The 17,689-nt window shown below is 46.1% G+C and overlaps 1 protein-coding gene across 1 annotated transcript; it reads right to left on the bottom strand.

The window, feature by feature from the left end:
• Nucleotides 1–1,123: 1,123 nt before the first annotated feature.
• On the bottom strand, nt 1,124–14,960 carry LOC139574852 (gap junction Cx32.2 protein-like). The gene is made up of 3 exons (XM_071399807.1): nt 14,117–14,960; nt 2,947–3,096; nt 1,124–2,813 (listed from the first exon to the last, which is right to left on the bottom strand). The coding sequence occupies exons 2-3, from the start codon at nt 3,073–3,075 to the stop codon at nt 1,830–1,832; spliced, it is 1,113 nt and encodes a 370-aa protein (XP_071255908.1). The 5' UTR covers nt 3,076–3,096; nt 14,117–14,960; the 3' UTR covers nt 1,124–1,829.
• Nucleotides 14,961–17,689: the final 2,729 nt, after the last annotated feature.

The following is a 17,689-nucleotide window of genomic DNA, read 5'->3' as shown; positions in this document are numbered from 1 at the left end:
GCCAAGATAATCCATCCACTGACAGGTGTGGCATATCAAGAAGCTGATTAAACAGCATGATCATTACACAGGTGCACCTTGTGCTGGGGGGAAATAAAAGGCCACTCTAAAATGTGCTGTTTGGTCACACAGCACAATGGCATAGATGTCTCAAGTTTTGAGTAAGTCTGATAGTAAGTCTGATAGTAAGTCTGATAGTAAGTCTGATAGTAAGCCTGATAGTAAGTCTGATAGTAAGCCTGATAGTAAGCCTGATAGTAAGTCTGATAGTAAGCCTGATAGTAAGCCTGATAGTAAGCCTGATAGTAAGTCTGATAGTAAGCCTGATAGTAAGCCTGATAGTAAGCCTGATAGTACGTAATTTCCCCCCATGGAAATCAAATGCCCCCCCCCCTCCCCATGGAAATCAAATGCCCCCCCCCCTCCCCATGGAAATCAAATGCCCCCCCCCCCCTCCCCATGGAAATCAAATGCCCCCCCCCCCCCATGGAAATCAAATGCCCCCCCCCTCCCCATGGAAATCAAATGCCCCCCCCCCTCCCCATGGAAATCAAATGCCCCCCCCCCCATGGAAATCAAATGCCCCCCCCCCTCCCCATGGAAATCAAATGCCCCCCCCCCTCCCCATGGAAATCAAATGCCCCCCCCCCTCCCCATGGAAATCAAATGCCCCCCCCCCCTCCCCATGGAAATCAAATGCCCCCCCCCCTCCCCATGGAAATCAAATGCCCCCCCCCCTCCCCATGGAAATCAAATGCCCCCCCCCCCTCCCCATGGAAATCAAATGCCCCCCCCCCCTCCCCATGGAAATCAAATGCCCCCCCCCTCCCCATGGAAATCAAATGCCCCCCCCCCCTCCCCATGGAAATCAAATGCCCCTCCCCTCCATGGTTCCTAGTCCAAGGTAGTGTACTCTATGGTCCCTAGTCCAAGGTAGTGTACTCTATGGTCCCTAGTCCAAGGTAGTGTACTCTATGGTCCCTAGTCCAAGGTAGTGTACTCTATGGTTCCTAGTCCAAGGTAGTGTACCCTATAGAGAATAGGGTACCATTTGGGCCAGACTGTTAAAGTGCATCCAGGGTTATTATTCTTCGACACGTAGAAACAAATTAAACATGACATCTTGATTCAAACATGTTTTTACTTGGTCAAATGTTAAATAACATCCTTTTCCCCAATATAGCGTCAGTAACACAACACACACGTTCAATAACTACATGTCGAATATATCCTCTTATTCTTCAGAGTCTGAAATGCACAAACATGTTCAATATAATAGTTGTTGTATTTAATGGACGTAATCCTTCTATTCCACGTAGAGACCAGGACCAGAAGGTTTTTCTAAGAGAGTTTTTAAGACGTCGCGGTTCGTCATCTATTATGAAACCCATTTGTCCTTCATTGATCATGTTTTACAAACGTAACAGTGAATTGAATTGTCCTTCATAGATCGTGTTTTACAAACGTAACAGTCAATTTATTTGTCCTTCATAGATCGTGTTTTACAAACGTAACGTTCAAAGTTTATTTGTGTGTCTTACAAATGTCAATTCCCCCCCAGTGAGTCAAAGCTCTGCCAGCCACCAGGCCACCGGGGGGCAGGATGGCCTCGGGTCTGTTGGACACATCTGTGTCCCAAATGGCACTCTATTCCCTATATAGTGATCTACTTTGGACCGGAGTCCTGGACTGTCTCAGGCCTCGGTCAAAGGTAGTGCACTATATAGGGAATAGGGTGCCATTTGGGACAGAACCCTAAGAATGCTTTTCAAGCAACATAAGACCCTCGGCAGGAACCTGAGACATCGTCACAGCAACCTAAGCCCCTCTCAGATCTTCAGATCGTCTATTCTGGTCTTGTTGTTGCCGTGTTTAGCAGCGGTGCGTCCAGCCCGGGCTAGAGATGGGGAACCTGGCTCCGATCCCCCCCACGTTTCTCCTCCGCCTTTCTTCCCTTTCAAGTCCCCCTCCTCGTCCGGCTGCTTGCTGCCACTCCTCTCCACCGCCAAGTTGTCCTTGTTCTGCTTGTAGGCTGCCTTGTTGTGGTAGGGCTGGTAGGTGGAGTCAGTCTCCTCAGATAGAGGGGACATGTTGTAGCTGGGGACAGGAGGGTATGCCGACTGGACCTGGTAGGCTGGCTGGCCTCCGTGGTAGGGGTCGTAGCTGGGAGCGTAAGGTACTGCCTCGTCCACCTCGCTGGGCTCCTTGGAGTCTGAGCTCAGATCCTCCCGGTGGTACTTGATGCCCTGGCGACACTTAGTGGACCCCAGGTGGTACATCTCTATCAGGTTGAGGAACAGAGACAAAATGGCCACTACTAGCATGAAGATGATAAAGATGGTTTTCTCTGTGGGTCGGGAGATGTAACAGTTGACTGTGTTGGGGCAGGGCGAGCGGTCACAGGTGTACATGGGCTGCAGCTGGAAGCCGTAGAGCAGGTACTGCATGACGATGAAGCCCACCTCGAACAGCGTCTTGAAGATGACGTTGAACACGTAGGTCCTGAGCAGTTCCCCCTTCAGTCGAACCCTACCCTTGTCGTCCCTCACCGGGGCCTTACAGGCCTTGGTCTCCAGCAAGGGTGGTTTATCCCCGGCCCGCTCTGCGTCCTTCTCTCTCTGCTTCTGTTTCTCCTCCATCCTCACCAGGTGTAATATATGACCCAGGTAAATGAGAGTGGGCGTGGAGACAAAGATGATCTGGAGGACCCAGAAGCGGACGTGAGAGATGGGGAAGGTGATGTCATAACAGACGTTCTCACATCCAGGCTGCTTGGTGTCACAGGTGAACCCCGACTGCTCGTCCCCCCACACCTACCGGGAACACAACGGAAATAACAAGTTGCATTTAAAAAATAAAATACATTTTAGTGTGTGTATTGTTGTACTCCAATGGCTGACGCAACTCTAAACGTATTTTTAAAGGTGTCAAATAATTATTATTCACCTTCTCTGCTGCGGCGCTCAGGACCAAGATCCTAAAGATGAAGAGGACCGTGAGCCAGACCTTTCCCACTACGGTGCTGTGTTCCTGAGCTTTCTCCAACAACTTCCCCAACAGATTCCAGTCCCCCATGGTAGTAGCAGATTACTGTGGCTGTAAGGAGGGACAGCGAGGGGAGAGATGGACTAGTTTAAACAGAGACAGCAGGTTCAGGTCCCCATGGTAGTAGCAGATTACTGTGGCTGTAGGGAGGGACAGCGTGGGGAGAGAGGGACTAGTTTAAACAGAGACAGCAGGTTCAGGTCCCCATGGTAGTAGCAGATTACTGTGGCTGTAGGGAGGGACAGCGAGAGGAGAGAGGGACTAGTTTAAACAGAGACAGCAGGTGCCATGGTAGTAGTGTGTGCCATTAATGTGCCATGGTAGTAGCAGATTACTGTGGCTGTAGGGAGGGACAGCGTGGGGAGAGAGGGACTAGTTTAAACAGAGACAGCAGGTTCAGGTTCCCATGGTAGTAGCAGATTACGGTGGCTGTAGGGAGGGACAGCGAGAGGAGAGAGGGACTAGTTTAAACAGAGACAGCAGGTTCAGGTCCCCATGGTAGTAGCAGATTACTGTGGCTGTAGGGAGGGACAGCGTGGGGAGAGAGGGACTAGTTTAAACATAGACAGCAGGTTCCAGTCCCCCCATGGAAGTGACAGATCAGAGCCCTGGCTGTAGGGAGGGAAAAATACTAGCTAACCACAGATCACAAATGTGGCTGGAGAGAGAGACGAGTTAATATGTCTGGAGGAGAGAGAGAGACTAGTTAATGTGTCTGGAGGAGAGAGAGACTAGACTAGTTAATGTGTCTGGAGGAGAGAGAGACTAGACTAGTTAATGTGTCTGGATGAGAGAGAGAGACTAGTTAATGTGTCTGGATGAGAGAGAGAGACTAGTTAATGTGTCTGGATGAGAGACTAGAGACTAGACTAGTTAATGTGTCTGGAGGAGAGAGAGACTAGACTAGTTAATATGTCTGGAGGAGAGAGAAAGACTAGACTAGTTAATGTGTCTGGAGCAGAGAGAAAGACTAGACTAGTTAATATGTCTGGAGGAGAGACTAGACTAGTTAATATGTCTGGAGGAGAGAGAGACTAGACTAGTTAATATGTCTGGAGGAGAGAGAAAGACTAGACTAGTTAATATGTCTGGAGGAGAGAGAAAGACTAGACTAGTTAATGTGTCTGGAGGAGAGAGAAAGACTAGACTAGTTAATATGTCTGGAGGAGAGAGAGAGACTAGTTAATGTGTCTGGAGGAGAGACTAGAGACTAGACTAGTTAATATGTCTGGAGGAGAGACTAGACTAGTTAATATGTCTGGAGGAGAGACTAGAGACTAGACTAGTTAATGTGTCTGGAGGAGAGAGAGACTAGACTAGTTAATATGTCTGGAGGAGAGACTAGAGACTAGACTAGTTAATATGTCTGGAGGAGAGACTAGAGACTAGACTAGTTAATGTGTCTGGAGGAGAGAGAGACTAGACTAGTTAATATGTCTGGAGGAGAGAGAGACTAGACTAGTTAATATGTCTGGGGGAGAGAGAGACTAGACTAGTTAATGTGTCGGGAGGAGAGAGAGAGACTAGACTAGTTAATGTGTCTGGAGGAGAGAGAGAGACTAGTTAATATGTCTGGAGGAGAGAGAGACTAGACTAGTTAATGTGTCGGGAGGAGAGAGAGAGACTAGACTAGTTAATGTGTCTGGAGGAGAGAGAGAGACTAGTTAATATGTCTGGAGGAGAGAGAGACTAGACTAGTTAATGTGTCTGGAGGAGAGAGAGACTAGACTAGTTAATGTGTCTGATTGAGAGAGATAGACTAGACTAGTTAATATGTCTGGAGGAGAGACTAGAGACTAGACTAGTTAATATGTCTGGAGGAGAGAGAGACTAGACTAGTTAATGTGTCTGGAGGAGAGAGAGACTAGACTAGTTAATGTGTCTGGAGGAGAGAGAGAGACTAGACTAGTTAATGTGTCTGGAGGAGAGAGAGAGACTAGACTAGTTAATATGTCTGGAGGAGAGACTAGAGACTAGACTAGTTAATGTGTCTGGATGAGAGAGAAAGACTAGACTAGTTAATATGTCTGGAGGAGAGACTAGAGACTAGACTAGTTAATATGTCTGGAGGAGAGAGAGACTAGACTAGTTAATGTGTCTGGAGGAGAGAGAGAGACTAGACTAGTTAATGTGTCTGGAGGAGAGAGATAGACTAGACTAGTTAATATGTCTGGAGGAGAGACTAGAGACTAGACTAGTTAATGTGTCTGGATGAGAGAGAAAGACTAGACTAGTTAATGTGTCTGGAGGAGAGAGAGAGACTAGTTAATATGTCTGGAGGAGAGACTAGTTAATGTGTCTGGATGAGAGAGAGAGACTAGACTAGTTAATGTGTCTGGATGAGAGAGAGAGACTAGACTAGTTAATATGTCTGGAGGAGAGACTAGTTAATGTGTCTGGATGAGAGAGAGAGACTAGACTAGTTAATGTGTCTGGATGAGAGAGAAAGACTAGACTAGTTAATATGTCTAGAGGAGAGAGAGAGACTAGTTAATATGTCTGGAGGAGAGACTAGACTAGTTAATGTATCTGGAGGAGAGAGAGAGACTAGACTAGTTAATGTGTCTGGAGGAGAGAGAGACTAGACTAGTTAATATGTCTGGAGCAGAGAGAGACTAGACTAGTTAATGTGTCTGGATGAGAGAGAGACTAGACTAGTTAATATGTCTGGAGGAGAGAGAGACTAGACTAGTTAATATGTCTGGAGCAGAGAGAGACTAGACTAGTTAATATGTCTGGAGGAGAGAGAGACTAGACTAGTTAATATGTCTGGAGGTGAGAGAGACTAGACTAGTTAATATGTCTGGAGGAGAGAGAGACTAGACTAGTTAATATGTCTGGAGGAGAGAGAGAGACTAGACTAGTTAATGTGTCTGGAGGAGAGAGAGACTAGACTAGTTAATATGTCTGGAGGAGAGAGAGAGACTAGACTAGTTAATATGTCTGGAGGAGAGAGAGAGACTAGTTAATATGTCTGGAGGAGAGAGAGAGACTAGTTAATGTGTCTGGATGAGAGAGAGAGACTAGACTAGTTAATGTGTCTGGAGGAGAGAGAGACTAGACTAGTTAATATGTCTGGAGGAGAGAGAGACTAGTTAATATGTCTGGAGGAGAGAGAGACTAGACTAGTTAATGTGTCTGGAGGAGAGAGAGACTAGTTAATGTGTCTGGAGGAGAGAGAGACTAGTTAATGGGTCTGGAGGAGAGAGACTAGACGAGTTAATGTGTCTGGAGCAGAGAGACTAGACTAGTTCATGTGTCTGGAGGAGAGACTAGACTAGTTAATATGTCTGGAGGAGAGAGACTAGTTAATGTGTCTGGAGGAGAGAGAGACTAGTTAATATGTCTGGAGGAGAGAGAGACTAGTTAATGTGTCTGGAGGAGAGAGAGAGACTAGACTAGTTAATGTGTCTGGAGGAGAGAGAGAGACTAGTTAATATGTCTGGAGGAGAGAGAGACTAGTTAATATGTCTGGAGGAGAGAGAGACTAGACTAGTTAATGTGTCTGGAGGAGAGAGAGAGACTAGACTAGTTAATGTGTCTGGAGGAGAGAGAGAGACTAGTTAATATGTCTGGAGGAGAGAGAGACTAGTTAATATGTCTGGAGGAGAGAGAGACTAGACTAGTTAATGTGTCTGGAGGAGAGAGAGAGACTAGACTAGTTAATGTGTCTGGAGGAGAGAGAGACTAGTTAATGTGTCTGGAGGAGAGAGAGACTAGACTAGTTAATATGTCTGGATGAGAGAGAGAGACTAGTTAATATGTCTGGAGGAGAGAGAGACTAGACTAGTTAATATGTCTGGAGGAGAGAGAGACTAGACTAGTTAATATGTCTGGATGAGAGAGAGACTAGACTAGTTAATATGTCTGGAGGAGAGAGAGACTAGTTAATGTGTCTGGAGGAGAGAGACTAGACTAGTTCATATGTCTGGAGGAGAGAGAGACTAGACTAGTTAATGTGTCTGGAGGAGAGAGAGACTAGTTAATGTATCTGGAGGAGAGAGAGACTAGTTAATGTATCAAATTATATCTATGATCGTATGCTATCCATTCATGTTTATGGTATGTTATTTTTATATCTGCGAATTAACCAATGATATCAGGCCACACCCGGCCATGAATACAGACACCTGTGTGTGTCCTTTGACACTATATAAACTAGTGACTGACTCAAAACAGGAGACAACTATCCACAACGTGCTGAGTGTCCCTGTCTTTCACTAGACTGACTCACAACAGGAGACAACTATCCTCAACGTGCTGAGTGTCCCTGTCTTTCACTAGACTGGCTCACAACAGGAGACAACTATCCTCAACGTGCTGAGTGTCCTGTCCCTGTCTTTCACTAGACTGACTCACAACAGGAGACAACTATCCTCAACGTGCTGAGTGTCCCTGTCTTTCACTAGACTGGCTCACAACAGGAGACAACTATCCTCAACGTGCTGAGTGTCCTGTCCCTGTCTTTCACTAGACTGACTCACAACAGGAGACAACTATCCTCAACGTGCTGAGTGTCCCTGTCTTTCACTAGACTGACTCACAACAGGAGACAACTATCCTCAACGTGCTGAGTGTCCCTGTCTTTCACTAGACTGACTCACAACAGGAGACAACTATCCTCAACGTGCTGAGTGTCCCTGTCTTTCACTAGACTGACTCACAACAGGAGACAACTATCCTCAACGTGCTGAGTGTCCCTGTCTTTCACTAGACTGGCTCACAACAGGAGACAACTATCCTCAACGTGCTGAGTGTCCTGTCCCTGTCTTTCACTAGACTGACTCACAACAGGAGACAACTATCCACAACGTGCTGAGTGTCCCTGTCTTTCACTAGACTGACTCACAACAGGAGACAACTATCCTCAACGTGCTGAGTGTCCCTGTCTTTCACTAGACTGACTCACAACAGGAGACAACTATCCTCAACGTACTGAGTGTCCTGTCCCTGTCTTTCACTAGACTGACTCACAACAGGAGACAACTATCCTCAACGTACTGAGTGTCCTGTCCCTGTCTTTCACTAGACTGACTCACAACAGGAGACAACTATCCTCAACGTGCTGAGTGTCCCTGTCTTTCACTAGACTGACTCACAACAGGAGACAACTATCCTCAACATGCTGAGTGTCCCTGTCTTTCACTAGACTGACTCACAACAGGAGACAACTATCCACAACGTGCTGAGTGTCCCTGTCTTTCACTAGACTGACTCACAACAGGAGACAACTATCCTCAACATGCTGAGTGTCCCTGTCTTTCACTAGACTGACTCACAACAGGAGACAACTATCCTCAACGTGCTGAGTGTCCCTGTCTTCACTAGACTGACTCACAACAGGAGACAACTATCCTCAACGTGCTGAGTGTCCCTGTCTTCACTAGACTGACTCACAACAGGAGACAACTATCCTCAACGTGCTGAGTGTCCCTGTCTTCACTAGACTGACTCACAACAGGAGACAACTATCCTCAACGTACTGAGTGTCCTGTCCCTGTCTTTCACTAGACTGACTCACAACAGGAGACAACTATCCTCAACGTACTGAGTGTCCTGTCCCTGTCTTTCACTAGACTGACTCACAACAGGAGACAACTATCCTCAATGTGCTGAGTGTCCCTGTCTTTCACTAGACTGACTCACAACAGGAGACAACTATCCTCAACGTGCTGAGTGTCCCTGTCTTCACTAGACTGACTCACAACAGGAGACAACTATCCTCAACGTGCTGAGTGTCCCTGTCTTCACTAGACTGACTCACAACAGGAGACAACTATCCTCAACGTGCTGAGTGTCCCTGTCTTTCACTAGACTGACTCACAACAGGAGACAACTATCCACAACGTGCTGAGTGTCCCTGTCTTTCACTAGACTGACTCACAACAGGAGACAACTATCCTCAACGTGCTGAGTGTCCCTGTCTTTCACTAGACTGACTCACAACAGGAGACAACTATCCTCAACGTACTGAGTGTCCTGTCCCTGTCTTTCACTAGACTGACTCACAACAGGAGACAACTATCCTCAACGTACTGAGTGTCCTGTCCCTGTCTTTCACTAGACTGACTCACAACAGGAGACAACTATCCTCAACGTGCTGAGTGTCCCTGTCTTTCACTAGACTGACTCACAACAGGAGACAACTATCCTCAACATGCTGAGTGTCCCTGTCTTTCACTAGACTGACTCACAACAGGAGACAACTATCCACAACGTGCTGAGTGTCCCTGTCTTTCACTAGACTGACTCACAACAGGAGACAACTATCCTCAACATGCTGAGTGTCCCTGTCTTTCACTAGACTGACTCACAACAGGAGACAACTATCCTCAACGTACTGAGTGTCCTGTCCCTGTCTTTCACTAGACTGACTCACAACAGGAGACAACTATCCTCAACGTACTGAGTGTCCTGTCCCTGTCTTTCACTAGACTGACTCACAACAGGAGACAACTATCCTCAATGTGCTGAGTGTCCCTGTCTTTCACTAGACTGACTCACAACAGGAGACAACTATCCTCAACGTGCTGAGTGTCCCTGTCTTCACTAGACTGACTCACAACAGGAGACAACTATCCTCAACGTGCTGAGTGTCCCTGTCTTCACTAGACTGACTCACAACAGGAGACAACTATCCTCAACATGCTGAGTGTCCCTGTCTTTCACTAGACTGACTCACAACAGGAGACAACTATCCTCAACGTGCTGAGTGTCCCTGTCTTTCACTAGACTGACTCACAACAGGAGACAACTATCCTCAACGTGCTGAGTGTCCCTGTCTTTCACTAGACTGACTCACAACAAGAGGGCCAAGATCAGAGGAGTATCCCAAGCTGCTCTCTCTCTGTGTGTGTGTGTGTGTGTGTGTGTGTGTGTGTGTGTGTGTGTGTGTGTGTGTGTGTGTGTGTGTGTGTGTGTGTGTGTGTGTGTGTGTGTGTGTGTGTGTGTGTGTGTGTGTGTGTGTGTGTGTGTGTATGTGTGTGTGTGTGTGTGTGTGTGTGTGTGTGTCTTCACACCTCTGACTACAGGGCAGGTAGTGACACAGACAGGTTTATGTTACATTTAGGATCGGGTATATTTGGAGTGTGGACAGGAGGACGGCAGGTTGTAGCCAGGGATAGTATAGAGAGAGGTCTGTGTGTGTCTAGAGACTAGAGCCAGTCTAACAGACATTACAGACTGTAGGAATTAGACAGTATTTAGTTATAACTAGAGACTATAGCCAGTCTAACAGACATTACAGACTGTAGGAATTAGACAGTATTTAGTTATAACTAGAGACTATAGCCAGTCTAACAGACATTACAGGCTGTAGGAATTAGACAGTATTTAGTTATAACTAGAGACTATAGCCAGTCTAACAGTCATTACAGACTGTAGGAATTAGACAGTATTTAGTTATAACTAGAGACTAGAGCCAGTCTAACAGTCATTACAGACTGTAGGAATTAGACAGTATTTAGTTATAACTAGAGACTAGAGGCAGTCTAACAGACATTACAGACTGTAGAAATTAGACAGTATTTAGTTATAACTAGAGACTAGAGCCAGTCTAACAGACATTACAGACTGTAGCAATTAGACAGTATTTAGTTATAACTAGAGACTATAGCCAGTCTAACAGACATTACAGACTGTAGAAATTAGACAGTATTTAGTTATAACTAGAGACTAGCGCCAGTCTAACAGACATTACAGGCTGTAGGAATTAGACAGTATTTAGTTATAACTAGAGACTAGCGCCAGTCTAACAGTCATTACAGACTGTAGGAATTAGACAGTATTTAGTTATAACTAGAGACTAGAGCCAGTCTAACAGTCATTACAGACTGTAGGAATTAGACAGTATTTAGTTATAACTAGAGACTAGAGCCAGTCTAACAGTCATTACAGACTGTAGGAATTAGACAGTATTTAGTTATAACTAGAGACTAGAGCCAGTCTAACAGTCATTACAGACTGTAGGAATTAGACAGTATTTAGTTATAACTAGAGACTAGAGCCAGTCTAACAGTCATTACAGACTGTAGGAATTAGACAGTATTTAGTTATAACTAGAGACTAGAGCCAGTCTAACAGTCATTACAGACTGTAGGAATTAGACAGTATTTAGTTATAACTAGAGACTAGAGCCAGTCTAACAGTCATTACAGACTGTAGGAATTAGACAGTATTTAGTTATAACTAGAGACTAGAGCCAGTCTAACAGACATTACAGACTGTAGGAATTAGACAGTATTTAGTTATAACTAGAGACTATAGCCAGTCTAACAGTCATTACAGACTGTAGGAATTAGACAGTATTTAGTTATAACTAGAGACTATAGCCAGTCTAACAGTCATTACAGACTGTAGGAATTAGACAGTATTTAGTTATAACTAGAGACTATAGCCAGTCTAACAGTCATTACAGACTGTAGGAATTAGACAGTATTTAGTTATAACTAGAGACTAGCGCCAGTCTAACAGTCATTACAGACTGTAGGAATTAGACAGTATTTAGTTATAACTAGAGACTAGAGCCAGTCTAACAGACATTACAGACTGTAGGAATTAGACAGTATTTAGTTATAACTAGAGACTAGAGCCAGTCTAACAGACATTACAGACTGTAGGAATTAGACAGTATTTAGTTATAACTAGAGACTAGAGCCAGTCTAACAGTCATTACAGACTGTAGGAATTAGACAGTATTTAGTTATAACTAGAGACTAGAGCCAGTCTAACAGACATTACAGACTGTAGAAATTAGACAGTATTTAGTTATAACTAGAGACTAGAGCCAGTCTAACAGTCATTACAGACTGTAGGAATTAGACAGTATTTAGTTATAACTAGAGACTAGAGCCAGTCTAACAGTCATTACAGACTGTAGGAATTAGACAGTATTTAGTTATAACTAGAGACTAGAGCCAGTCTAACAGACATTACAGACTGTAGGAATTAGACAGTATTTAGTTATAACTAGAGACTAGAGCCAGTCTAACAGACATTACAGACTGTAGGAATTAGACAGTATTTAGTTATAACTAGAGACTAGAGCCAGTCTAACAGACATTACAGACTGTAGGAATTAGAGAGTATTTAGTTATAACTAGAGACTAGAGCCAGTCTAACAGTAATTACAGACTGTAGGAATTAGACAGTATTTAGTTATAACTAGAGACTAGAGCCTGTCTAACAGACATTACAGACTGTAGAAATTAGACAGTATTTAGTTATAACTAGAGACTAGAGCCAGTCTAACAGTCATTACAGACAGATAGTAGATATTATCCATTACTGAGTTTGGACTGTAATCAACAGGTTTAACAGTGGAATCAGTTGGTGAGATTGAGCTGCTACTGTACGTTCAATGGATAAGGACCGTATCCACTTCTGTAATACAACCAAACCATACCTGCATATAACTTTTCAACACTGGGGTTCATTGAGTCCTCAACTCTTCACAACACTGTATTCATTTACATCTGATACATTACTCATTTGGAGTACCTATTCAACCTCTCAAATAATGAGAATTAGTAGAGAATAAAATATATATTTCAGAATTTTTCACAATATATTTCAAACTGATTTTCATACTTGGTATATGTGAGGACTCTTACCATGATGTGTGTTGTGTTTCTGGGCCAAGTCCCATCCTTTCTGTGTTACGGGGCCAAGTCCCCACCTTTCTGTGTTACGGGGCCAAGTCCCATCCTTTCTGTGTTACTGGGCCAAGTCCCCACCTTTCTGTGTTACGGGGCCAAGTCCCCACCTTTCTGTGTTACGGGGCCAAGTCCCCACCTTTCTGTGTTACGGGGCCAAGTCCCCACCTTTCTGTGTTACGGGGCCAAGTCCCCACCTTTCTGTGTTACGGGGCCAAGTCCCCACCTTTCTGTGTTACGGGGCCAAGTCCCCACATTTCTGTGTTACGGGGCCAAGTCCCCACCTTTCTGTGTTACGGGGCCAAGTCCCCACCTTTCTGTGTTACGGGGCCAAGTCCCCACCTTTCTGTGTTACTGGGCCAAGTCCCCACCTTTCTGTGTTACGGGACCAAGTCCCCACCTTTCTGTGTTACTGGGCCAAGTCCCCACCTTTCTGTGTTACGGGGCCAAGTCCCCACCTTTCTGTGTTACGGGGCCAAGTCCCCACCTTTCAGTGTTACTGGGCCAAGTCCCCACCTTTCTGTGTTACGGGGCCAAGTCCCTACCTTTCTGTGTTACTGTGCCAAGTCCCCACCTTTCTGTGTTACGGGGCCAAGTCCCCACCTTTGTGTTACGGGGCCAAGTCCTCACCTTTCTGTGTTACGGGGCCAAGTCCCCACCTTTCTGTGTTACGGGGCCAAGTCCCCACCTTTCTGTGTTACGGGACCAAGTCCCCACCTTTCTGTGTTACGGGGCCAAGTCCCCACCTTTCTGTGTTACGGGACCAAGTCCCCACCTTTCTGTGTTACTGGGCCAAGTCCCCACCTTTCTGTGTTACGGGGCCAAGTCCCCCCTTTCTGTGTTACGGGGCCAAGTCCCCACCTTTCTGTGTTACGGGGCCAAGTCCCATCCTTTCTGTGTTACGGGGCCAAGTCCCCACCTTTCTGTGTTACGGGGCCAAGTCCCATCCTTTCTGTGTTACTGGGCCAAGTCCCCACCTTTCTGTGTTACGGGGCCAAGTCCCCACCTTTCTGTGTTACGGGGCCAAGTCCCCACCTTTCTGTGTTACTGGGCCAAGTCCCATCCTTTCTGTGTTACGGGGCCAAGTCCCCACCTTTCTGTGTTACGGGGCCAAGTCCCATCCTTTCTGTGTTACTGGGCCAAGTCCCCACCTTTCTGTGTTACGGGGCCAAGTCCCCACCTTTCTGTGTTACGGGGCCAAGTCCCCACCTTTCTGTGTTACTGGGCCAAGTCCCCACCTTTCTGTGTTACGGGGCCAAGTCCCCACCTTTCTGTGTTACGGGGCCAAGTCCCCACCTTTCTGTGTTACGGGGCCAAGTCCCCACCTTTCTGTGTTACGGGGCCAAGTCCTAACAGTACCACACACAGTAATCAAGAATGTTAGACTGAAACAGAAAGTAGAATATGGAGGTACCTACCTTGTCAGTCTACTGTCCCCAGAAGAGTAGCTCTCTGTGGGACTGAGACCATGTGGCTCCCCGTACCCTCCTTCCTTCTGTGTCTCTCCCTCCTCCCCCGTCCCTCTCTCTCTCTCTCTCCAACCCAGTGAGGCCTATGTGGCTGGTTGCTCCTCGCCGCTCTCTCTCCTGTCCAGGTCTCAGCAGATGGAATGCCCTTGAATGGACAGGAAACACCAGACCAGCTCACCGCTGGCCACAACAAGGCCGTTCCACACTACGGGACACACCAACACACTCCTGTCTTCGCTCCTAGAGTTCCTCTCCGATCCTCTATCCCTGTCTTCGCTCCTAGAGTTCCTCTCCGACCCTCTCCCCCTGTCTTCACTCCTAGAGTTCCTCTCCGACCCTCTCTCCCTGTCTTCACTCCTAGAGTTTCTCTCCGATCCTCTCTCCCCGTCTTCGCTCCTAGAGTTCCTCTCCGACCCTCTCTCCCTGTCTTCACTCCTAGAGTTCCTCTCCGACCCTCTCTCCCTGTCTTCACTCCTAGAGTTCCTCTCCGACCCTCTCTCCCTGTCTTCACTCCTAGAGTTCCTCTCCAACCCTCTCTCCCTGTCTTCACTCCTAGAGTTCCTCTCCGACCCTCTCTCCCCGTCTTCACTCCTAGAGTTCCTCTCCGATCCTCTCTCCCTTCCAACCAGCTGAACACCGCTGCTACTGATACTGCTGCTAGCCAAGACCAACTCTCCCTCCCTCTATCCCCCGGGGTTACATTTGGCCCAGGGCTGAGGGCACTCTCTAACGTCAGCTATGAGAGCCCCTGGCCCATCTCCCCAGCCTGGTTGAGGTGATTGACAGGGCAGCTGGCCAATAAGCTTGACGTTCTGGTCTGTCTGGCATCAAGTGCAGCTCATTGCTAAATATAGGGGAAGGGTGTCTCTGTCAATGTGGTGTAGGAGGGCAGGGGGCATGACTTCATGAGGGTGTCCCTAATGGCACCCTATAGTGCACTACTTTAGACCAGAGCCCTACGGCACCCTATTCCCTATATAGTGCACTACTTTAGACCAGAGCCCTACGGCACCCTATTCCCTATATAGTGCACTACTTTAGACCAGAGCCCTACGGCACCCTATTCCCTATATAGTGCACTACTTTAGACCAGAGCCCTACGGCACCCTATTCCCTATATAGTGCACTACTTTATACCAGAGCCCTATTCCCTATATAGTGCACTACTTCAGACCAGATCCCTATTCCCTATATAGTGCACTACTTCAGACCAGAGCCCTATTCCCTATATAGTGCACCACTTTATATCAGAGCCATATGGGTGACCAGAGCCCGATGAGCACTACATTTGGAACAGGGTGCCATTTGGGACACAGCTTTGGAGAAGAGCAGCCGTTCAGGTCCTGAAGCCACCAATGACAGGCAGGCGAAGAATGTTTAAAGCCACCAATGACGGGAGTGTAACGGAGGGAATGACAAGACTCCAACGTAGACAACTCCAGGAAGGCTGCTATAGGGAGCTCTGGTAAACACTACATGGATATACTGTACACTAAGACGTGAAACCAGAGGTTGGGATCTATTACAACATACCGCTACTGACACTTTGCCATGTCAGTCATTGTTATAAACCATGTCAACACATGAGTTGTTCAAATCATTGTGGATTTTATTCCTAAATGTACAGTAATATATATATATACTGTTCCAACCTGTTTCATCTGTCAAATATACACAATGACTGGATTAGGGTTGCAACATTCTGTTTCCTTTCCCCAGAAATCCCGTTTTTAGAATTCCCGGGAATCAAGATGGAATAAGCAGGAAATCTGGTATCCTCCAACTTTAACGATGTGCTCTGAGAGTCGGGAAGCAAGTTCAGAGAGTGAGAGTGTTTTAATAAATAAACACAACGTAATACACAAACAAGAAACACGAACAACGCACAGAACGGGCACAGAAACAATGACGCCTGGGGAAGGAACCAAAGGGAGTGACAGATATAGGGAAGGTAATCAAGGAGGTGATGTGAGTCCAGGTGAGTGTCATAATGCGCGTAACGATGGTGACAGGTGTGCGTAACAATGGTGACAGGTGCGCCTAACGATGGTGACAGGTGCGCCTAACGATGGTGACAGGTGCGCCTAACGATGGTGACAGGTGTGCGTAACGATGGTGACAGGTGCGCGTAACGATGGTGACAGGTGTGCGTAACGATGGTGACAGGTGTGCGTAACGATGGTGACAGGTGCGCGTAACGATGGTGACAGGTGCGCGTAACGATGGTGACAGATGTGCGTAACGATGGTGACAGGTGTGCGTAACGATGGTGACAGGTGTGCGTAACGATGGTGACAGATGTGCGTAACGATGGTGACAGATGTGCGTAATGATGGTGACAGGTGTGCGTAACGATGGTGACAGGTGTGCGTAACGATGGTGACAGATGTGCTCCATAACGAGCAGCCTGGTGACCTAGAGGCCGGAGAGGGAGCACACGTGACACCAACCAGGATTTCTGGGAAGTAACAGGAATGTAGATGAATAGTAATACTGTAACTAAAGAGTTGTTGTACAGCTGAATGACAAGCACAGGTTCAATTCAATATCTTTATAATTCTTGTAATTTTACTGTACAACAAAATGTATTTAGCCTTCTATGAGAACAATGTGCATGATTAAATTATAAACTGACAAACTGGAAACTAGACAGAAATAGAGAGGAGAATAATTATATTACAGTACAATAACTTTCATTAAATATGAAAAATAAATAATATTATACAAATAAAATGATTTAATGGCATAAAAAAAAAACTGTAGGTAAATGTCAAATGGCAGCAGCCTGTTTTCAACCAATCAAAAACCAGGATGTTATTGGCTAATCTACTTTGCCTAGTAACGCCCAAACCTGAAGAAAGAAAAATGAATTCTCTCTCAAATCTCTGCCTCTTCATAGGTTCCACTGCACATCACGTGACTTCTCAACAATGACACCATTTCTGGGCAGATCCAGAATAATGACCCGTTCAAACTCAGTTCATTGTGTTGAGATGACTGATGTTTAACACGTCTGAGAATCTAGAAACACCATCAGTAACATGTTGAGATGACTGATGTTTCTTTAAAAAAAAAATCACTGAAACTTTCCAAAAAGCTTATTTCTCTGAAATGTTGTGCACCAATTTGTTTACATCCCTGTTAGTGAGCATTTTTCCCTTGACAAGATAATCCATCCACCTGACAGATGTGGCATATCAAGAAGCTGATTAAACAGCATGATCATTACACAGGTGCAATAAAAGGCCATGTGCTGTTTTGTCACAACACAATGCCACAGATGTCTCAAGTTTTGAGGGAGCGTGCAATTGGCATGCTGACTGCAGGAATGTCAGCAAGAGCTGTTTACAGATCATTTTATGTTAATTTCTCTACCATAAACCGCCTCCAACATCGTTTTAGAGAATTTGGCAGTACGTCCAACCAGCCTCACAACCGCAGACCACATGTGACCACGCCAGTCCAGGACCTCCACATCCGGGTTCTTCAACTGCAGGATCGTCTGAGGGGGGTGGAGGGGGT

Source organism: Salvelinus alpinus, chromosome 4, assembly GCF_045679555.1.
Source record: "Salvelinus alpinus chromosome 4, SLU_Salpinus.1, whole genome shotgun sequence".
NCBI classification, from domain to species: Eukaryota; Metazoa; Chordata; class Actinopteri; order Salmoniformes; family Salmonidae; genus Salvelinus; species Salvelinus alpinus.
This window is presented reverse-complemented; position numbering and strand designations above follow the sequence as displayed.

Bases quoted from the DNA above. Each gene is read 5' to 3' on its own strand.
- LOC139574852 (XM_071399807.1), bottom strand. From the start codon at position 3,075: ATGGGGGACTGGAATCTGTTGGGGAAGTTGTTGGAGAAAGCTCAGGAA. The intron at 2,814-2,946 runs GTGAATAATAAT...TGTTCCCGGTAG, and splicing joins TGAGCGCCGCAGCAGAGAAG to GTGTGGGGGGACGAGCAGTC.